Below are 23,318 nucleotides of genomic sequence, written 5' to 3'. Positions count from 1 at the left end.
TCTGCCTCTCTTCCACTGGGATGAGCTTCAAGACTGGCACATTCCCACTGATCATCACATTGGAGCTCCTCTCTACTTCTCTCCTTTTTTTAATCTCACTCTCTTGCTCTGTTCCTCAATGTCTCTCTCTCTCTCTCTCTCTCTCTCTCGCTCATGATTCTCGACTTGCTGTGAGCACACTGTGTTTACTTGTCAAGGGCCTGTTTTTTTGCTGTTTGCTGAATGGGTACCAGTCCAAGATTATTCTGTGCTCAAATTATTGGACAAGCAATGTTAAATTGAGCATCCTTGCATGAGAACGTAAATGTTCACTGTCATTTTTTTGGTTAAAATAAATATTGTCAATTGTCAAAACACTGACTGAACTGGTTCTAAAATCTAAATTAAGCAAGAATCCATTCCACGCTGGTAAAAAAGGGGTCCATGAGATGTGTGTGTGTGTGTGTGTGTGTGTGTGTGTGTGTGTGTGTGTGTGTGTGTGTGTGTGTGTGTGTGTGTGTGTGTGTGTGTGTGTGTGTGTGTGTGTGTGTGTGTGTGTGTGTGTGTGTGTGTGTGTGTGTGTGTGTGTGTGTGTGTGTGTGGGGCCAGCGACATACTCAAGGAGAGGCGCATCTGGCTAGCGCTCGGGCATTAATGCCCAATTTGTAGTTGACACACTCTGTACTGCAGTGGCATCCTGAAGCTATTGATTCAGTCTGATATCATCCTGAAGCTATTGATTCAGTCTGATATCATTATGATTTGCATAGCTCCTTGATGCCAGTGTTGACCCACTAATGCTTGGACCATGAACACACTATGTATGGTAGACAGTAGGCACTAGGCAGCAGAGTTGATGAGTTAGGTTACCAGATCTAGCATGCATTGCTGAATACTACACGATACCTACCCCCAACCCACTGGGGGCGGCGGTGGCTCAGGGGTAGATTGGCCGGTAACCGCAAGGTTGCCAGTTCGAACCCGGGGCTCCCCCAGAGTTAGTGTCAAAGTGTCCTTGAGCAAGCCTCTGGACCCCTAATTGCTCCTGATGTGCAGGTTGGTGCCTTTCATGGTTTCCGCTGCCATCGTTGTATGAATGTGTGTGTGAATGTACGAATGCACAATCTATGTAAAGCGCCTTGGATAAAGGAGCCATAATAAATGCACCATTGACTGTTTATAAGCTGCACAAACCTGAGAAAGCAGGAAGGCACTTAATAAGCATGAATACCATGGTGTGGCCATTCAGCCTTATGGCACGTGTCTAACAATGCTCATTTGCGTGCCTAACAACAGCTATTGCTTTCCATGGGAAAATGCATGTCTGGAGTCCTTGAGAAAACAGAATATCCATTTTCTTTCTTATTGATGGTTGTGTTTGCATTAGATTTGATTGTATAGGCTGTTGATTTCCTTTCTTTTGTTTTACTTGTGTGAGCAATTATTGTTGTCCCCCTATGGCAGGGGTGGGCAACTGGCGGCCCGGGGGCCACATGCGGCACCCACCTTCACTTAATGTGGCCCTCAGGTTAATATCAGAATACTGATATAATATTGGTTCCAGCTGTTTACAATTCCACATGCAAACATGACCTGCTTTAATTACTTCAGTCTACATTAGTAGCTCTATGCTCAACACACGTATAATTAAAGGCATTTGAAATTACATAAAAAAATAAATTTTCAGGATTCCAATTAGAATATAGCAAAAATAGCCGATCTACAAGCTCAAAACGCGTTGCAGTGCGTTTTGAGCTTGTAGATCGGCTATTTTTGCTACGACAGTAATATATGGCCCTAGGGAGTGAGTGTGGAAATATAGTGGCCCTCTCCATCGTCAAAGTTGCCCACCCCTGCCCTATGGATATCCGGGAATTCAATCTCATCTCCACACCCCAAATCAATGTGTGATGTGATTTTAAGCTATGGGGGTGTTGAAGTATTTATGCTTGAGGGTGGTGATAGTTCATGTTTATTGGCAGCTAAATGTAATCCACCATAAATATTATTTCACCAACGTGTTGTTGTGTGTGCCCTGTCCAGACCAGTGGACCATATGGTTCTCCAAATAAAGGGAAAGATGGGCATATTATTTATTTGCTTAGACATGGTTAGGGTAATAGGGTTATTCACGTTGAGTCATATTATGTCTTTACAAAATCAAACTTGCATATTGTCAGTGGAATATTGCTGACTCAACAACATCAGGAAAGCCATATTCACGCCGATGGTGTAGGATCTGACACAATACGTCAGTGTTTGAAAGTAACTATAAGTACATTTACTTAAGTGCTGTACTTAAGTACAATTTTGAGGTATTTGTACTCAGTTGAGTATTCCCAATTTTCAACACTTTAACTTCTACTCCAATACATCTCAAGAGGCAAATATTGTACTTTTAATCCACTGCATTTATTTGAAAACTTTAGTTACTTTGATTATTATTACAACAATTCAAAAAGTAAGTAAAATAATTGAGTACTTTTTCCACCACTGCAGTACTTGCTTATTGGAAGTCAGGTGTCCCAGTTCACCACCCTCAATCTAGACTGGAGACCGACCATACCTCTTTTTAGAGTGTCTTTGCTCTTTTTAGAGTGTTTTAAACATTGTTATAATTTAGCTATTGAAAAATAGCAGATCTACAAGCTCATACGAGCTTGTAGGTCTGCTATTTTTGAAAAATCGTGAAAATATTTATTTCAGAAAACTGGAGGATTTGGAATATAATTTTTTTAAATTTGAGGTCAGGCCTAAATGGGATAATGTGTCAGGTCCCTCATGTCCACCCTTTCTCATTCCTCAGGGCTCCACGGTTCAAGGGCTACCAGCAGCAGGACAGCCAGGAGCTTCTGCACTACTTACTAGACTCCATACGAGTAGAAGAAACCAAGGTGAGTTTGGATGGATGTCCCCCAAATGTGGTTCTTGCTATACAGCTTGTATCTTAACTTTAAAATCTTATAAGAGTTTGGCTTTTCAAGTTGTCATTTAACGTTATCAATTGGATTGTTGAAAATATGTATATAGCCAAAAGAATAATGCAAAGGCCTTCCATTCCATAAACATCAGACTGTATTGACAAATCTAACAGTCGAGTTAGTTCGACCACAACAATCAATGTACAGTAGCAATGATACCACAACCATACATGCTGATTCGGTGTAGACGGAGGCAGCTGAATCAGGTCTAGAAAACACACAGCAGAATGTTCTGTGGCGTTTATGGTGTGCTCTACTGGGATTAGTGTCCAACAAACACACCTCTCAGAAAACAGCACATCTCAGTCATTTGGATCACGACTGATCTGCTCACACCAAAAGTTATTCAAGGCGAGTGAGAAAAGCGTCATGTGGGACATTGAGACAATTTGTACAGGCACACAAGGTCCGCTCTTTTTTTTCCTTCCTCCAGCCAGCCCATTCTTTGTATTTCAACCTTATGGTGCCATGTTTTCTGGCAAGTGAAGAGTGTTCCTCCCCGTGCGGGGCAATTAGACGAGGACCCCACAGCGGCCCGTTCGCAGGGCTGAGCCTGCCCCCCCCCCTCGGCCCCACCAGCAACGCTCAGTGGGCCCAGGAGGAGGAGGAGGAGGAAAGGAGCGGGTGTGCGTGGAGTGGTCACCCCGGGGCCTGGGAGGGGGCACAGGCAGGGCCTCCTTCTCCCTGGTCCCATTCAAAACTTGTGAACGCAGACAGTTGTGCCACTTGGGGGACTTGCAAGTGGCACGACCGGCATCATTGTGTGATCTTGGGAAACCCACAGCTGGTGAATGAGCTGCGGGGCCGGCCCATTGTGCTGGAGGGTCAGCCCATGTCCCCCTCCTCCCGCTCACTGGCGCACACACACACACATAGGTCCCCCCCCCCCCCTCCCCTCCCCAAACTAATCAAGGCGACAGAAAAAGGGGGTGGGCAGGGGGGGTTACAGGGGTACAGGGTTAAGCCTGCTCTCTTCATCCACTTCAGACAAGCATACAAGTATACAGCCATGCACAGATACAGTAACTTACTACCCTATGCGAGTAAGATTCTTAAAATGAAGGACGGCCTTATGGATGCCTTATGGGAGGTTCCCACAATGCATTGTAGTGCTCAAAAATATCCGAGACACAAGAAAAAAAATTACATCTGACACGCTTTTCCTTGCATGTTTAATTTTGCTTAGGTCAACGGTACACTTTTGATACTTTGTGAATGCAAACTCGTCTAAATCGCAACATCTTAAAACCTATTTTGGGCGGGAACACATTTTGGTGTTAGCATTATGTTATGCTTTAGCTATTTAAAAATAGCAGATCTACAAGCTCATAGCGCGCCACCGAGTGGCGCGCTACGAGCTTGTAGGTCTGCTATTTTTGAAAAATCAAAGAACGACTGACGTAGAAGACATTTTTAGAATCTGATCTCAGGTCAGAATGGGTCTTAAATCGGAAAGTACACATGCACTCAATTAACCCACAACGACCTCGCCTTGCACGTGTCACATGACTGGTCCGTACGGCGGAGAGGGTGTCGCCAACCTTTGAGCCCCTAAGTGTTTGTGTTGATGGGCCATTAGCATGGGAGGTCTAAATATGCTAATTCTAAACACAGCCAATTATCGCCGATTAGCTGAGACGCTAGGTATTACTCTCTCAGGGCATGGCCTGTCCTTCTTCAACCCATCTTCTTCTTTTAGCTTCCACCACCAACCAGCCAACCATCTCCACTGCACTCCACCGCACCCCGAGCTCCCTCCCCCTCGTCCCCCTCTCTGTTGGTTTGGGAGAGAGGGGGGCAGGGGTGGGGGGTGCTGGTAATTAATTAGTAGGCGAGTCTCTGCGTGGCCTGACCGTGTTGTTGGCTGAGTGGGTTGCGGGCCGGCCGGGGCCTGGATGGGATTAACAAGGGTTTTTTGACCTAAATAGTCATTCCAGTGCGTGGGTGCCAGGACAATGGGGGGACGACTGGTCGGTTTCCACAGACACAGACCACGGCCAATTATCTATTGATTGGTGCTTTACTGTGGCGGGACGCCCTCTTCACAACTCTCAACACCAACACACTCACTGACCACGCCACCTTCAATAAGAGGAGCCTGTGGAGATGACACTGACACACACACACACACACTTCTGAGTTAAATTAACGCTAAGGATTATTATACTGTGCACACACATTCCCAGACGACGGATCATGCTAATGTCACTAGACAAGTACAGTGATTGCTTCATCTTAATGATGCCTCTAATATGTGTACCTGTCAAACTGACCATTATCTGAAATAACATTTAGCTAATTGACGTACAGTAACAGTAACAATCATTAATCCACTTCTACACTTACTGTTTTTTCTTCCCACTCTTGAAGTCAAGTAATTTAGGTTCAGTTCTCTTATCTGCAATCTGCATCAATGTATATTTGTGTGTGTGTGTGACTGTGTGTGTGTGTGCGTGTGCGTGTGTATGTGCGCGTGCGTGTGCGTGACGTTTGCCAGAGAGTGAAAGCCAGCATCCTGAAAGCCTTCAACAACCCCACAGAGAAGACCGCAGACGAGGAGACCAAACGCCAAGTGAAAGGTTCGAACACACACTGTACAGACACAACATGGCCTGGATCAATAGCCCCATCTTGTGGCGTATGTTGAAATACACCTCAGGCCATTTTAAGCAGCAGGGACTTTGGTCCTACTTAATATATAATACTTTAAACTGTAAGCCAATTATAATGACTATATTTGAATTGGAAGAGGTTGGGTTAATGTTGCTGTGTTTGCCAGGCCTACCAAGTGTTGGTATCAGAAGCCTCTTGACCACTACACTGCAAATTACCTGTTCACTGTTACTATTAATAATGCTGTTCCAGTGCTCGTTCATCTACGAGTGCCTAGTTTGACTCAGTCAGAGTACTAAGTGGAATGGAATATGTTTGTTATGGCTCTGTTTTTTATGCTGACTGATGAAACAGTTCATTATAAAGCCAGAAATGCTTACATGAATCTCTCATTTTTCCTACAGCGTACGGGAAGGAAGGTGTCAAGATGAACTTTGTCGATCGTATCTTTGTAGGCGAGCTGACCAACACAATTATGTGTGAAGAGTGTGAGCACGTAAGTATGTGTGCACAATTAAAGAAAAGTAACCTAATCTATATTCCAGGTTCTGTTTTTGTTTAGTTTTGTTTTGAATGTTTGACATCCTGTTGTTGGCGTCTATATAGTCATTTGAGAATATATTCTCCCTAAACAGACTGGTGCCTCATTGTGTTAGGTTAGGTGTTCTACGAGTGCTGTATGTGTTCCTGGCAAGGCAGTGATTGCCAGTGCCATGGCACCTGTTTCCCTCACCCTCAGTCTGAAGCCGCACTCACCTCTTCAATAAAGCACAGTTGAGAGTCCCAATGTTCTTTCTTTATAGAGCAAATTACAAAGATAGCTTCTAAACTGGATGTTCACAGTGTATTTTGTAGGCTAATCAACCAAATTGTCTCTGCTTTTAGTTTTGATTTAAGCTGCACGAGGTAACTTTGCTCTTCTACCCTGGATTGGAACCTGGTTTCCTGGTTACATTGACATTTAGTGATGTTTATTTTCCTGCTGAAAATATAAACTGATATATTTTCTTTCTTTTCCTTCTCTGCCTCTCAGATTTCAACAGTGAAGGAGGCCTTCATAGACATCTCTCTACCCATTATAGAGGAGAGGGTAAGCCTTTATATAACAGTGACGTATAACGACTATGCCAGACAGTACAGACAATACAAGAATATGACTAGAAAAAGTGTTCGTCCTATCTGGGAAACTCCCCCCTGTCAGGTGATAAAAAGCGGCCTGCTCATGCATTGAAGGAAGCATGAGCTCAGTTCGGGGCTTTCCCCAGGTTGGCAGAGGTAGAGTAGCGCCAGGATTACAATTAAGGCAATAGAGTGGCCCGGACCCGGAAGAGAATTCCCCATTATTTTTTCCCATAGACGTTTCAAAAAGTATTTATTTAAAGACCTTTTAAGCCTCGGACAAAGCCAACTCTTGTTGTGACAAATCATGACAATAAACACAATGTTTTGGGCCGATCAAATAATTAGAAAGAAGAAAAAAGGGCAGGGTACAACACTGTGATCAAGTCAACAGTGCCAGAGATTACCTGATCACAGACGGACACACAGGCGGACGGACAGACAAAACATAGCTTCTCCAGAAGAGACTATGTTTTGCAAGATTCTCCCCATGCCTTCGGCCTGGTGGAGACAATTTAGCGCAGCAATCCCTGGTTGATTGATTAATGGCGAGACCATTTTCATCAACAGAAAAATACATTCTGCTACTGTATACAGACCATTTCTTTATGGTTTCTTCATAACATTGAAATGCTGTCATCTTTTCTTTTCGTCATGGTCAGATATCCAAACCGTGCAACCCTGGAAGGCTGGGTAAGATCCCACGGGAGCAGGAAGGTCACGCGTCTCACACTGATGAGATGGTCGCTGCAGCACACTCTCACAACAGGAACACCAGGAAGCTCAGTGGGCAGGTGTGTACAGTGTGCACGTGTGATTAGTCTTACGCTCTTTTTCATTCCATTGAATTTCTTCACCATTCCGCTCATAGCGCGCCACCGAGTGGCGTGCTACGAGCTTGTAGGTCTGCTATTTTTGAAAAATCGAAGAACGACTGATGTAGAAGACATTTTTAGAATCTGATCTCAGGTCAGAATAATATTTACCCCTCCTTACAATCCTTGTTGATTCTCTGTCCTGCCAGAAGCTGCAGAGCAAGAGATCTCCAGGTTCCGTGGAGGAGAGGGGAGCAGGCTGTGGAGCGGAGCGGACCGAGGAGGAGGCGGTGGCGGTGGCGACGGCCAGCGGAGCGGCCCGCGGCGTCTCGGTGTGCAGGATGGCGGCTGCGGGCAGCCTTTCGGACGGCAGCGAGAAGGACTCGGGCCCTCAGGACAGCAGCAATGACGCCGACAGCGAGGCCTCGGAGAGCGAGTGGACCCCGCGGCCCCCCTCTTCCGGCCAGAGCCACTTGCGAGGCTCCACCCCGACCTCCACCGCCACCCTCACGCCCTCCCCGACGGCCATCTCCAGCCCGTCACCCTCGCCGTCCCCTTCCCCCAGGCAAGGCGGCGCCGTGGAGCAACTGGTCAGCGCCGTCTCGAAAATGAACCTGAGCTCTACCTCCGCGGCGGACTGTTCGCCCGCCACGCACTGCTCTCCCGAGGACCCGGGAGAGACGCAGCCTCAGCAGCCCCGCGACGTCCCCCACCACCATCACCACCACCACCACCAGGGGGCCTTCCAGGCGCTCTCCCACAGCTACACGCCCTGCTCCAAGGAGTGCTCCGTCCAGTCCTGCCTCCATCAGTTCACCTCCGTGGAGCTGCTGATGGGCAACAACAAGCTGCTGTGTGAGAACTGCACCGAGCGCAGGCAGAAGCAGCTCCGCAAGAGCGGCTCAGCCGGTGAGAGCAGGGGTGGCACAGGGTGACGGGGGTGAGCGTGGGTAGCCCGAATTTGGTGTTTTATTTATTTATTTTGTTCTATTTTAGCTTATTTCCGACTGACAGAGTTGTTGTCAGTCGGATGGTCAAAAGTGTGGGGGGGGGGGGGGGGGGGGTGAAATGAGGGTGTCGCAACCTACTCGAAGTGGTGTTTGCCAGGAGTGTTTGAACTGGGGATGGCCCGGTATGTCAGCCGTATCGGTTATCGCCTTATATTTGCCCCATTGACTGCCACTAATAAATTGACGCTCACCGATGGCAGTGGCTGATGTTCGCATGATGGCTGATCAATTTTGCACTGGCTAATTGTTGGTGTGTGTTATCTGCAGAAAAATAAATAAATAAATAAACAAACAATAACATCAGTATTGGCACAGAATTTCCCAATCGGTGCATCCCTAGTTTGAACTACGCACTGACAGTAATGGAACCTAGATCAGGTTCAACCTAGAGACCACTGCCCCATTTGTTCACTGACATTATTGTGACATTTTCTCACGGCAAGAATACTAAAATAATTCGACTTGAACTTTGTGTAAATGTGTTGTCTGCACAGATAAGAGGGCAGAGAAGGTGTACACCAGTGCAAGGAAGCAGATACTGATCTCTTCACTGCCACCTGTTGTCACGTTGCATCTCAAACGCTTCCACCAGGTTAGAACTTTGAACTTTTCCCTTTGCACATTTTGCTGAGGTTAACCCATATCCTTAGACATAATATTTCATTCATGCACAATGTTATGTAATGTTAAGTCACAGTGCGTTCAGGCTGTAATGGCGTGTTGGGGTTTTGCTTTCTTAAGGCAGGGATGAACCTACGAAAGGTGAACCGCCATGTTGACTTTCCTTTAATCCTGGATCTTTCTCCATTCTGCTCTGCAACCTGCAAGGTAAACCTGCTTTTACTGCTGTTAGCAGACACAGGCTTTACACAGGCTTTACCTTCTGACATTACTGTTAATAGAGAAGACACCGTTCTATTTTTGTGTTGATCCTCTCTGATTGTGAAGAATGACCGGGATGTCACATTTTACATTTATCTTTGTGAATGTGAAACATATTCTTCTTATTTTCTTTGGTAGAACCTGGCTTCTGCAGACCGTGTCCTCTACAACCTCTATGGGATTGTTGAGCACAGTGGCTCCATGCGTGGAGGTCACTACACCGCCTACGTCAGAGTCCGTGCTCCCCAGCGGAGAGCAGAGCCACAGCGCAGAAACCTGCCAGGTAAGGGTTGTTTTTTTCTGTAAAGTCACTTGCAAATACATTATTGGTAGTGCTGGTTGATGCTTTTTTTGGGCTGGATTCTAAAGTGTATAGTAGTTGCTTATTTGGGCTTGCTTCCACATTTCTTCACAACAAGGAAACCCAGATGAATACTATGCAATTGTCCACAGACATCCATCTGAACATATTTTGTGCCTTTTTTATTAAAATGCTAATTAAAAATATTTAGATTTATTCTCAATGTGTTTTTAAATAACGTATGTCCAACCTCACAATGTGTCGCTGTGAGCCTGTAGATCAGCTATTTTCATTTGTGCTTGTTTTCATAGACCTGGCCACTTGTTTCTCTTGCAAAACTGGCAACACAGCAAGAGAAAGAGGAACTTATGCACACACAAACGCAAAGACTTATGGGCTATATGAAAAATGTGGATAGCAGTAGCCTACCCGTTGGGAGACTGGACTCTAGCTACCTGCAGCACTGCAGTCTCCCTCAAATGCCTCTCAATGTCATGAAACTATTCCAGCACAGGCAGCGCAAATCGTCGCATGTACTGTATAGGCCTATGCGCTCATGCAAAACACTGTTTAAATGGCTTAAGCATCTAACTTGCAACATTGTTTTTAATTTGCGCGATTTTTATTGCGCAAATGTATTGGAAATATGATAAACATCCTACAAATTTCATAGGACATTGCTTTACAAAAATAGGACTGGTTGTTAAAGATCCCTAAATATAGTATTAGTTTTATATACATTTTAGAAGTGAAAACATATGTTTAGATGCGATGTGACAGCCTGTCAGCTGGTCAGACAATGCTGCTCCACTTTTCTACGACAGAGAAACAGGTGAGGACAAAGCCTACGACAGCTCCCCGACCTGACGTGATATTTGGCCGGGTGCTGGTTCAAGTTCATGCGGGGATGTTAAATGCCGAAGATTGCGGTGATTCCAGTGTACGCCGCGTTGATAATGAAGGCCCTAATGACTCCCTGCTGTGTGTGTGTGTGTGTGTGTGTGTGTGTGTGTGTGCTCCAGGTACGAGGGAAGCCAGCGGAAGCTCGCCGGGCCAGTGGGTCTATGTCAGCGACACCACCGTTCAGACTGTACCAGAGTCCAGGGTCCTTAACTCTCAGGCATACCTGCTGTTCTACGAGGAAATGCTGTAGTACGACTACATGGCATTTTTGCTAATGATGTCATTCTTTTATCTGCTTTTCAGAGCGAGAGTACTATCTTTAATACTGTTATCTATAAATAGGAGGTGTGAGAGAACAACCGAAAGATGTTTCGCAGTTTGGGCCTGATGGGGCTTTTCATGTAGCTGTCATTTTTGCTTACAGTTCCTCGATTTGAAGTTGGCACTTTATATCCGACTGCATAGAGATCAATGAAAGGTTGACATTTGACAATTTAATTAATGCTGAAGTGATTTGAGTGTGCTGCTTTAGTATAATTTGAGGGTCCAGTTTTTCCACTTCAGCATGTTTTTCTTTTAAAGTGTTCACCGAGGACCTTAGACATCTGACATCACGGGTTAGAGAGTCATTGAACCATTTAAAGAGCGAGAGAGAAGCTGAAATGAGCTTTTCTTATACTGTACCTCTACAGCTCACCTAGGCCTGAGTTGCACACTGCATGAAGGGATTTGCTAGCCAACGAGAAACAAGCCAGACTTAACGCATGTTGGACTGTGCACTGCTCAGCACTGAATGGTTGAAGACGGTAATTTTCGGCTGTCTTTCTGTTTTCTGAAAGTCCTTAATAATTCTTCTGTGTGCGTGTACGTGTGCGTGTGCACAGCAGAGAAAAAGAACATTTGCTTAAAGATTAGCACAAATTAGGAAAAAGCTAAGTTATTCGCAACCTGAAGTGGTGGAATGGAATGTAGTTTTTTTTTTCTTTTACACCAGAATAAATGAATGTATATCTCTTACTGATTTATGATAGCCAAAGAAGAGTTTGGCAATTGAAAGTCCTATCAGAATATACGTATAAATTAAACACCCAAGGTGTTTTCTTCATAATGAGTTTCTTGGATATTTCCTTTTATCGCTGAGGGTCTTGAGTGTTGCAACATTACGAAGTACTTACTGTATGTGATTAACAGAACAAACAATTCACTCTGCCTCTGTTGTATTTCAACTAGTTCTAGACATGCAACCGCAACATATGACTCACTTTGATATCGGGAACGCAGACAACTTTATTTTATTTTTTCCTCAATACCATCACTAATGTTGATTGGATTTTCTTTTTTAAGAGCAGAAAAGAGGAAGAGCTATTAAGGCTCCAAGCCTGACCAAAAACATCTTACATGAAAATTGCATGGGCTCATAGTGTAGTGAATGCCTACTATTTTTATTGCCTACTCTTAAATTCCCCTGTCTTGTGAGTTATTTATCTTTTTATATGAAAATATTTTAAACGATAATGTTGTTTTCATTGCTTGTCTGACAATTGCCAAAATATTCAGATGAGGTGAGGAGTTTTCTGTACATTAAGGTAAATAGATGTTTCAAAAACAAGCAGATTTTCAGTGCCTACATGTGTGCTTCAGATTGAATAAATGCAAAGGGGAATGTGTGGCATATTTATGTACGGTATTAGCCTTCTGTATGCAAAAGAGTACAAAATCATTTCATGTCTATTGGGGAAACAATATGTACTGTATGTATGGTGCCTCAGGCTTGCAGGGTTTTTCTTCCAGGCTGATATTTCCGGTTTGTTTCCTGAAAATGACGATGATTTCAGTTATAAACTGTTTAAAACTGTTAGGATATGTACAGTATATCAGATGATAGGCTATTAAAAAAAAACAATAAATCTAATTTATGAACTGTAGTAATCTTAAAGGCTATTGTCTTTCTTAGCACATTTTATTCCTTTTCATACAACGCCGGTGTATAAGGTAATTTATAATCTTTGCTCAGTGCAAGACATCTGTAAGTCCTAGCCTGTCACTGCAGATACAGTACAGCCATATTCACTCTGTCGTTGGTGACTATGTGCCCTGACGGGTGCAAAGCAGCGCTGTTTCGGAACATGTCGCGAGCTGGTGAAGAAGAGGTGGGTGTGGAATCGGGGAAAGGGCAACGTCTAAAACTATCAGCTTAACCCCTCCTCTTGCTCCGGCACAGTATGACATCTGGATCACACTGTTGCGACATGAAAACAGGTTGTCAAGCCACCACCAACATAACGGCAAAATCTTTTTGAAATGTATTTGTCTATTTTTAAAAGGAGGAGGAGGCTGCTGCATTTTGCTTGGGGACATGCTGCTGATTCAGGATTAACTATGATTTTAATCCCAGTTAATGAAAGGCTCCCAGCACTCCTGTTAAATGGCCACAAAACAAGAGGGAGATGGTAAACTCAACGCTCGTATCTTCAAATTGACCAGTAGGTGGAGGTTAAATTTCACTGCACTGCTATGCGAGTCATTAACCAGGCGAATACAACATTTGCAGTACCACACTACATTGGGACACACCAGAAACAATGTAGCAAGCAAAACTACTAGTACTACATCACAAAGCAACTGCCAATGCCATTGGCCCTCAAGGTTACATTGCACCAGATACAAGACATGAATAACATAGACATGAAATAGATTTGCATATTTGGTGCACATTACTCTCATTTTTCTGTCAAGAAGGTATCCCACAAGGGCATATATAGGCTATAGGGTAGAATCCCATCATTAGATCAACAGAATTATGATGTGGCAAGCATGCATTTTATATTATTTGATGTGTTATCTATTTTCCCGTGCATTTTATACGTAATAGGCTGCTGTCACTGCAGTATAAAAAGTATTAATCTTTGTCCTTTTAGATTCAGGCCAGCAGCCGCAGACTGACTGCAAGTGCCGGTCAGCCTTCACAAGATTACAAAACAAGATCAATCATTTTTAAGATATCATTTTAGTCCTTTTTTTTAAAAACCAATCTGAATTATGCAGTATGTTATAACTAGCACATACACAGCAGTGGTCAGAGGCAGTCTGGTTCCTCTAACTCTTCCTTTGAGAAATGTAGACCCTGCGCTGTTGGGTTAATGGACCCTGCACTGTTGGGTTGGACCCTGCACTGTTGGGTTGGACCCTGCGCTGACAATTAATAATGCCTGGAACTCATAAGCTCAATATCTGGCCACTTGCCAAAGTGAGGACTGCCTTAGATGGATTGGTAGGAAATAGGAATACGGTCCCTGGTGTGGGAACTCCAGTTTGAATATTGTCATAAAGGTCATGGAGCATTTAAGCCTTTCATTGCACAAAGCAACTGTCTGATATGCATAGGCTATTTGTTTTTAAACAAATTTTTTGTGTTATTTAACTTATGTATTAGGTTGACTGTGACTCATGATTATGACAGTCATGTTTCAGGGCTAGTGGATTTCAGATGTAGCCTACATACACACATACAGAGACACGGTGCATAATGAAGTTAGTTTCTAGTAAATAGCATAGCATACATTCCATAGGGCTGGACCACAGACAAATAACTTGGAACTGTTGTCCTTGTCCCTAAATAAATCAAATATTTAAGGTGTTATTTTTTAATTTAGTTATAGAGCGCAATACACAAATATAAGTCAGAAACCTTGCTGTTATTAGATCTCAATTTCAAAATAGGATAGCATTTTATCAATAATTAACATCTCCAAAGTTTAAAAGCTTCTTCTTTCAGTCTGACTGGAAAAACTGGTCTATGCATTCATTCACTCCCAACAGGTTAGATAAGATTATGGTTATTCTGGACTTCCCAAAAAGACTACAAATGCTACCTACAGCCAATCAATGCACAATACTGTGCATTAAAGAAAAGCTCGACATATTAATAGTGTAACTAAAACTTAAACTGTCTAACGTGCATGGGTTAACTTTGGTCTCAAAAGTATAGGGCATCTGAAAAAGGGGGCCTTGACACTTTTTTTTTTAGAAGACTTGATTATTTAAGAATGTATTGAATGGGTGTGCTATTTTGTTTGTATGTTATATTATGTGTATATAGCAATAGCATTATTTTCTCATGCCAGTAAAGGAATTGAAAGTTATTAAATGACAATGTTGGGGTCTGCTCATAATTCCAACATCCCATTATTCCGTTACGTTGGTAGTTTGTTGGTTTGAAGGTTATTCTTTCTTCCGTGTTATGAAATATAATACCACAGATTTTGTGATTTACCATTACCGGTATGTCGCGTGCTACGGCGCTACGGCCCTCCTCCAAGATGGCTCGCGTGCACGAGACTGTACCCGACACCACGCACGTGTCGTCTCAACTCTCACAGGCACTGTGAGGCACACAGCTCGTGCACCGGCCGTGGCTAGCAGCCAGCTCACTTCTCCGTTGACTGAACTGAAGCCATTTTGATTATCTGCTAGTCTGAAAAACGGTGGAAAACTGCTTTCTTGGAAAGACGGAAAAGGTGGGAATGCTGATAATAATAATAGGCCGGAGCAGCTGTATTTTAAACCCGGTTTTATTCCAGCCTCGTAAGAAGTGAGACTGTATGTTGTTGAACATTGATCTTGCAATCCAAACGGCTGCTTGAGCTCAACGCGTCGTATTTTATTCTGTAGCATTAGCATTCAGATTAGCATGGGTATCCCGTTCCTCCTCGGCTCTTAAACGTTTTGTCAACAGCGGGTTCGAGGCCCCCGATTTGAGTCTACACGCACAACATGATTATCAACGTTAACCGAATAATGCCTCGCCACGGTGGTTCCGAGTTTATTTCACAATCTGGACGGAAATGGATGCTAATAATGTTAGCTGTTTAGCTAGCTAGTATCGGTTAAATATTCATTTTTGCTTCATTTTGTGTTGCAGCCATTAGCTGCTAGCGTCAGCTGTCCTCTGTATGCTTCGAGGTTCGACGTTGTGTTATAAATAAACTAATAAAGATGTTGTGGTGTTGTGTTTTTGCAGGGCTGCAGGGACAGGGATGTGGGACCAGGGAGGACAGCCCTGGCCGCAGTGGCCTCTCAGCCAGCAGCAGTGGATGCAGTCTTTTCAACACCAGCAAGATCCAGGTCAGTGAATGACAACAAGATCCGATCTCATATTTCACTTGGATCAGTGGTTTTCATATCAAGGTCCATTATTTATTCGGCATTTGAGCCACGGACCACCACCATTTGATGACCCTCAGACCCAAAACTTGATGTATTGATAGACATAACAAATCTTCTACATTCTCTAATTGTGCAGACCTTGAAAACGTTCACCACTGAGTTAGATAAAACAAAATGTTTTAGTTTTAAACCTGTTTGACTTGTTTCTTACACCAGGTCAAGTGGACTGGGCAGCACTGGCTCAGGCGTGGATTGCACAAAAAGAGTCGACGGGAGCGGAACAGCTCCAACCCAATGGTCAAGATATCCCGGGCCTAGACCCTGTTCCACAGAACAACCATGGAGCCTTCCACGGTGACCCATCTTTTGGAAGAATGTGGCAGCCTGGTACGTAATTTATAGAAATCAGTGATCTATCTCTAAATCAACAACCAAGATCATCTGTTCGGGAGTAGCCATGGATCAAGATCATCGATATATTTCATATCGAGTCTGACTTTTGCTTTCGTATGATAGGTCTTGGTCTCTCTGTACCCCCCTAATAGTCACTAGACATCTGCACGGAGAGCCCGAACTTCTGCACATGTACAAAAAAAAAAAGTGCTGACCATGTAGCCAAGGATGTTTGTTAACTCGACATTTCTGTGTGCTAGTGCTGCAAGAATTGGCCAAAAATGACTGTTGAATATTCCTTTTAAAACACAGCGTGAACATCATGCAGCAAAACGTTCTTTCTTTCTCTATATGCGCCGGCCACAGTGCTGAGAAATGCGCTTTCTTGCGAGATCAAATGAATGATTCTCATTCATACTTTCTTTATCTTATAGCCTAATTTTTGTAATGGTTTAGTTTTGATAATCCAACGTTGTGCTCATTGTGCTGTGATAGTAAGTCTTGATCCAAGGCTAGTTCGGCAGCATTCTTACTTGGCGATTGCATATTCAGTATCATTGACTTGAACTTCCGTTCTCACAGAAAAACATGAATGAGCCTTTGACCATTTTTGGCTTCTGTCCATCGTCCACAGAATGGGGAATGCACGGCCAACCCCCTCCCCCGCCTCCCCCGGACCAGGCCTGGATCCCGCCAGCGTCGGTGCCGATGGACGTGGTGAACCCCAACGAGGACAGCAACAGCCAGGACAGCATAGACTTCACCTCCGACGCCCACCATGGGGTTTACCCCCAGAACAGCCATGGGTATGGGGCTCAGCCCGACAGCTACGCCATGGTCCCCTTGGCCATGAACCAGTTTGATTATCAGGTATGCAGATGTCACAGTAGGATTTGTTGAAGCGTTTGCGATTATAAGTGTGCCAGCCAGCAAGTAAAAGGAGGATCCATAGAAACTGTGCTGATTGCCACAATCTAGGCGCCTTCTAGAACAGTCAGTGCTTTCTTGATGCCTTGCAGAGAATGTTCGATTGTTGAAGACCCAGCATGGTTTGGTATGATTTTTTATCCGTTAATCTTTGCTTTTTTCATATTTTAACTTTTTAGACCATTGTGGATTGGATAAATATTACCTGCCTTGTTCTTGAAAAGGCACAAACCACACCAAATCCTGTAAATGCCATTTGGTGGCAATTTGCCAGAGTCTGTTGTGTAATTGGTTTGAACGTTAACTTTAAATGTGTGTTCTACCATTCTACAGCATGGCGCTGCTCCAAATTATGGTCCCGCTGGCTTCCATCCCCCATACTGGCCGGGCCCTCCTCAGAATAGACGAGACAACAGAGCCCCTGGATTCAGGGATCGGCCCAGGTCCCCTATCCAGCTCCCTATCAAACCGGATACCCCGTCATCACTAGGTGAGTTGTTTGTTGTTCTTAACTTTTAACACTTTGTTTAAACATTTGATATTCTTTTGAGCGGACACGCCCCCCTCCTGTTAAAGCCCATTCAACTTCAGAGTGACTCCACATTAACCATGTTGGACTCTTTGAAAACAGTCCTTTTTCTGGTGACTGACATTGTACTAGTAATGCATGAGGAGATGAACTTTTTTTATTTAATACTTTTATTTCTAACAGACATTTATAAAGGGAAATAAGGAATAGAAAAATGTCAGCTCCCCCATACAACATTAGAGGGGCGATATCAGTTACCAGGGTCATCAGTTTTAGTCTAATATTTGAAATTGAATGGGCTTATATAGAAGGGTGTGTCACTGATCAAATCAATATTGATGTCCAAATAGGAGGCCTGGATACACACTGCACACAAAAAACAGAGTAGATGTTAACACGCAGCCTGCAAGAACCGTAGTAACCGTAGGATTAAATTAATCGTCTAGCCTGCCAGAACCGTAGCCTGCGTTTTCCAGGGTTTATATTGTTTAATCCATGTTTTGATCTGATCGTATTGTTAGCTGCCCCTCGTTAGCATAACAGTCAAAGTGGGACAGTGGCAGCGGCCATTTTGAAGATGCGTGCATCCACTTGCACTCGTTTCTGGTGAAAACAAGGTTTTTCAACGGCCTCCAGCAGGCGCTGTGATACTCACGTTTTTTCACCACCGACCGAGAGAACAACAACCGGTCAAGACACCACACTCAGCATTTTGTCATTGTAACATCCGGTTACGGATATTTGGCCCTTCAAAATAAGTGGTGCGCGCGATAAAACCTTGGCAATGTGCGATAGATAGATTAATTAATGCTGGCAGCAAAACATTTAAAATGATCTCAGAAGTGTAAGTGAAATGACATTTAACTCATTGTTACATTTCCCTAAATTGTGTTGGTAATATATTTGTTACTTGGCTCTAATCTACAAGCTCACATTTTGCAATGTGAGCTTGTAGATCAGCTATTGTATTTTTGAACAAATCAAATAATGTGACTGTAATGACATGCCGAATATAGTAATGCCATCTTGAAAGTGGTAATGAAAAGTATGTATACAAGTAACTGTAAATATGGTGGGAAAATATACAGATGGTTAGAAAGTGTCGTCATGATGAAACCGGATGTTTAAAAAAAGAAAGTTGCACAATTAATTAATTTACAATTAAACACTACACCAAAATGTAGATCTGTTACTCTCGGCTGCAGATGCTGTGAAAAGGCGCACACTGCCTGCATGGATACGAGAGGGCCTTGAGAAAATGGACAGAGAGAAGCAGAAGAAAATCGAGCGAGAAAGAATGGAGAAGGAGCGCATCATATCGGGAAAAGATGAAGGCCTCGATGAGGAGGATGAGGAGGACGATGGAGGGGGCGAGGCCCGTGTTCCCCGCCGGAGTAAATTTGTAAGTCAACAGAGGCCATCTGGTATTATTCTTTTACAAGTTCTGCCTACGTGTTTCATTGAATGGACTTTCTGCATTCATCGTCAACAGGACAGTGATGATGAGGAGGGGAATGAAGAAGAAAAAGAGGAAAAGGCCTCCCTTAAAAAAGAGTTTGCCAGCCGGAGCCCGTCTCCTCCCTTGGAGGACAGCGAACCAGAGATGACCGAGGAGGAAAGGGAGTTCCAACTGGTCAGTGTCCCTGTCTATGAGAGCATGATGAGCCATTGGGCTCATCACTGTTTTATACTGTTCATGGCGGCTGTTTTGCCCTGAATGATTAAAAGCATTGGGCTGAGCTTCTCTCGTTGGCCAACCTCTTCCCCAGATGTTCCTGACCAAAACGCTGCTGACCGAGATCTTGCTGGAAGTCACGAATGAAGAGATCCAGCACGTGGCCAGAGAAACGCACCGCAAGGCCACCAAAGGTCTGCTCTTGTTTTCTCCAGCTCATCCATCATCTGTGCCTGACACCAAGACATTGTGTTTAAGTCTGAAGAGAATCCATTCTGTGTTTCATAGTCTCTAAAATGGACTCAATTGTGCCCTGTTAACCAGGCTAATTGAGAGGCACACTTGGGAATATCATGTCTGATTATGGTATGCTTTCTCAACCATTCTCTGCTAATGCATCGGAAGGAAAGAGCAGAGCATGGTGTTTTTTAAGAGCACAATGACAAAAAGAGAAAAAAAAAGTCCATTTGGTTCCTTGGCTTTATGGGACCAGGGCTACTTGACTGGCTGTAAGTCTGACTAGCGTCTCACCAGTGACTGTATGATCACCTCCCGCCTATAGATACACAGGTTCTTGCTCGGTTGAAGAGACAGTGCATTAGTACAGAGTGGTTTCTATCCCTCCTGTCCGACTGTTTGACTTGGATTGTGTGGCAAACCGCTTGTTTGTTAACCCTCTCTCTTCTCTCCATTTTTTTTCTCTTATCAAAGACAGCTCTTGTGAATAGTGCGTTATCTGTGACCCCCTACTCTAGCGACTCTCTTGCCGTTGAGAAAGTGGTGGCTGTATGTGTTTTAACATGTTGTTCCTGTTGTTGATGTGAATCAAAGCTCCTGCAAAACAGCTGGCACGGTCAAGTGCATTGGCTTCTCTGACTGGTCTCAGTGAGTATCCCATTTCTGTTACTGGGAAGGGCACGAGGGTTGGACAGTGGGTGGGTGGGTTGAGATTGGGGCAGAGTTGACAACGTCAATGATTCCGCAGGGTTTTTGGACTTCACTGAATAGAAGCATGCTCTCTTAGAAATATTGAGAAGTAGATCTATTTTTAAGGGTTGATGAATTAGAAGGGGAATGAGCGTGCAGTTTTGAGTATATGATTTTGGTCACTTCTTATCTCAATAATCGGGACTCTGTCGTCTGACAGGCGGGCTTGGTGATTACGGTTCGGACGAGAGCGAGGATGAGGATGACCATAGCACCCGGGGGTCTGAGTCGTCCGATACAGACGAGGAGGAGTTGCGTCACCGCATCCGTGAGAAGCAGGATGCCTTCCGCCGTAAAGAGAGGGAGATGCAGCAGCTACAGGAGAGACAAGCCCTGGAGGCTTCGATGCTTGCACGTGGTGAGAGTTTGATGTTGGTTTCTCAGCATGTTCAATGGATGGATATCCAGTCAGTCAATTTAAACTTGATTTATATAGCTCATTTGAGAATCTCTTTTAAAATGTAACCTTGGACAGTAAATATTTGCCTCTGACAAGTTTGTTTTTCTGTGTTCACAGAAGAGATGGCGAAGGAGAGATTGAGCAGAGAAGGGGGGGATTATGACGAGGTTCAGGCAGAGAGTTTACACAAACAGGAAGCTAGGGAGAGGGAGGCGGAGCCTGTGGTAGAGAGGCGTAGGTCCCGTAGTGAGAAGGAGGGAAGTGAGGGCAGGCACTCGGGGCGAGGGAAGGACAAAACAGCGCGAGGTGGCAGTGAGTCCCCAGCTAACGGCCACAGCAGCAGTTCCCCGTCCAGCTCCAGCCGGAGTTCTAGTCGCTCCTCTTCCCCCTCCTCTTCATCTTCGAGCTCTTCCCGTAGCTCTTCGCGGTCCTCCACCCCACGCAGGAAGAGGAGGCGCAGTCGCTCATCCTCCCACAAGGCTCGTGGCCGCCGTAGTCGCAGCCGCAGCTCTCACAGGCGCCATAGTGACCGTAGTGACAAGGTCAGGGACAGGAGGCGCAGCAGCACAGAGCGTTCCGGACGACACAAGAACGGCCGCAGCGTTTCCAGGGAACGCAGGAACCACAGGAGTAGATCCAGGGACAGAGGCAGGGCCAAAGAGAGCCGTAGTCGCAGCAGAGACAGGGAGAGGAAGAGGAGTAGGGAACGGAGGGACAGCAGTCATAGTCGGAGTAGCAAACATAAGCAAAGTGTCTCCAGCAAGGACAGAGAGAGGAAAAAAGACCGGAGCCGCAGCCACGATAAAGACAGCAAAGACAAGAAAAAGAAGGATAAAGACAGGGAGAGAGAGAAGGAGAAAGAGTCCGATAAGAAGAAAGACAAGGCAAAACCTAAAGAGAAAGAAAGGGATAGGGAAAAAGATAAAGGAAGCAGTGCTGTGTCCGAGGAGAATGGGAAGTCAAAGAAGAGGAAAGAGAGCGACTCTCACACAGACTCTCAGAGTGACAAGCACTCCAGACATGACAGCAAGGCCAGCAAGAAGGGCTCCGCCAAAGCTAGCAAGAAGCGCTCCGAATCTGAATCTAGTAGGTCCCCAACCCCTGAAGTTAGCAAGGAAAAAAAATCTAAGAAATCCAAACGTAGTCGTTCAAGATCCACGGAAAAATCTCACAAGTCTGGTAAGAAGGCAAGCCGCAAACACAAGTCTAAGTCACGATCAAGGTAGTATTCGTTCTTTTCTCTCTCTTTTTCTGTAGTATGTCTTTGTTGTATGTCTCTGTATGATTTAGAGGAATTCTAGCCTATAATGAATAATCATTGTAAAACTCAAGGAAAGAAATTTCATGCAGCTTGTCCATATTCTATAAACGCAATGCAATCATAGCCATTTCCTCTTAACAATTCGATAAGCATTATTATTAAGGTTCAAGTCTGATTCTGATCATTTGTATACCAGAGCGCCAGTTACATTATGTTTCCATCATAGTGTATTTTCCTAAATAATTACTTATCTATTGCCTCTGCCTTTGTTGAGCTGGTTTTAGTTAATTACTGTTACTGTTTTACTGTGTTAATGTTTATCTGGCTGCCCTTCAGTGGATATGATTTAAATGTTAAAATATCAATGAACAGATCTGCCTGCCAAAGAAAAAAAGCAACAACCCTCTAGCACTGCTTATAAGTGCTTTGGCAGGGCTAATTATCCTCAAGTACTAATGAACTGTTTGTTTGTGAGTTTGGAGGGAAGTGGGTGCGCTTGTATTTATGTGTGTGTTTGTGTCTGCATGGCTCGTTGTAACCAGTGCAGTACTAAAGTTTGTCCCACGACTCTCTTTCAGGTCCACGTCTCCTTCCCGCCGCAGCAGGCGCTGAGGAGTACAGAGTGCCTCTTGAACTGTGCACTTTTTAAATTCCATGAGTTTAAACAGGCTTGTCTCATTATAGAGGCAACGGTGTAGGTGAAAATGCCACTCCTACCCTCAACCCCCCCCCCCCCCCTCTCCCCTGTTCAACTGTGTAAATAATGTTATTTTTAAAAGTGAATACTTGCGAAAGAAAGGACTCTTTGAATGCTAGCTTTTTTTTCCTTCTTTTTTTTGCTTGTAACATTTGTGGACATTTAAAACTCTGAAGTTGTATCGTTTTAAAACCCATAACAGGAGTGACCGTATCCAAATCATGTAAATTGTCCCAATAAAACTGATTGTACCGTGGCTATTTTCTTTCAATGATGCATGCTTGCTATAAATTGGATAATTAATTGCAAATGAAAAGCTACTAGTCAGGTTTCATGTAAAGTAAACTAATACCGTACATGACTCCATCGATAATAAGTTATTAAATATTCATAATCCAAGCCAAGGGCAAAATGTGTGCCTGTATATTATGATTAAAATAATTATGAATATGACAAAGTATTTTTGAATAGTCCAAGCCTTGGGGTTTTCTGTATTCATAAAGCAACATTAGATTGGTTATGATGGATTCATTTAGACATTAGCATTGACGTCAGGTCAATGTAGAAACTCCATGACTTGTATCGTTCATCGTGACTTGCATTCAGACGACTGTCATGCCATCGTGACAAGCATTGTGCAGACCCTATATAAAGAGTGGTTGTACAAGTGTAAGGCCTAT

The 23,318-nt window shown here is 44.1% G+C and overlaps 2 protein-coding genes across 4 annotated transcripts in view; both read left to right on the top strand.

The window, feature by feature from the left end:
- usp45 (ubiquitin specific peptidase 45) overlaps nt 1–12,522 on the top strand; it is a 47,820-nt gene extending 35,298 nt beyond the window's left edge. For both annotated transcript variants that reach the window (XM_083761127.1, XM_083761126.1), the window contains exons 9-18: nt 2,786–2,873; nt 5,458–5,539; nt 5,978–6,069; nt 6,607–6,663; nt 7,355–7,486; nt 7,717–8,416; nt 9,012–9,109; nt 9,259–9,345; nt 9,538–9,682; nt 10,723–12,522. In XM_083761127.1, the coding sequence (XP_083617253.1) occupies nt 2,786–2,873; nt 5,458–5,539; nt 5,978–6,069; nt 6,607–6,663; nt 7,355–7,486; nt 7,717–8,416; nt 9,012–9,109; nt 9,259–9,345; nt 9,538–9,682; nt 10,723–10,853 (1,612 nt within the window). In that variant the 3' untranslated portion in view covers nt 10,854–12,522. The remainder of the gene's footprint in view (nt 1–2,785; nt 2,874–5,457; nt 5,540–5,977; nt 6,070–6,606; nt 6,664–7,354; nt 7,487–7,716; nt 8,417–9,011; nt 9,110–9,258; nt 9,346–9,537; nt 9,683–10,722) is intronic.
- Nucleotides 12,523–14,986: 2,464 nt separating this feature from the next.
- pnisr (PNN-interacting serine/arginine-rich protein) lies at nt 14,987–22,894 on the top strand. Of its 2 annotated transcripts, none has more exons than XM_083761092.1 (12): nt 14,987–15,120; nt 15,624–15,727; nt 15,986–16,156; nt 16,797–17,032; nt 17,423–17,579; nt 18,824–19,020; nt 19,111–19,251; nt 19,388–19,487; nt 20,125–20,178; nt 20,441–20,638; nt 20,798–21,902; nt 22,520–22,894. In XM_083761092.1, the coding sequence occupies exons 2-12, from the start codon at nt 15,640–15,642 to the stop codon at nt 22,551–22,553; spliced, it is 2,481 nt and encodes an 826-aa protein (XP_083617218.1). In that variant the 5' UTR covers nt 14,987–15,120; nt 15,624–15,639; the 3' UTR covers nt 22,554–22,894. The 2 variants fall into 2 exon arrangements, with proteins under 2 accessions (XP_083617218.1, XP_083617217.1); XM_083761091.1 differs by having other exon boundaries at nt 18,803–19,020.
- Nucleotides 22,895–23,318: the final 424 nt, after the last annotated feature.

Source organism: Protomyctophum parallelum, assembly GCF_964188405.1.
Source record: "Protomyctophum parallelum genome assembly, chromosome: 3".
Classification (NCBI taxonomy): domain Eukaryota; kingdom Metazoa; phylum Chordata; class Actinopteri; order Myctophiformes; family Myctophidae; genus Protomyctophum; species Protomyctophum parallelum.
This window is presented reverse-complemented; position numbering and strand designations above follow the sequence as displayed.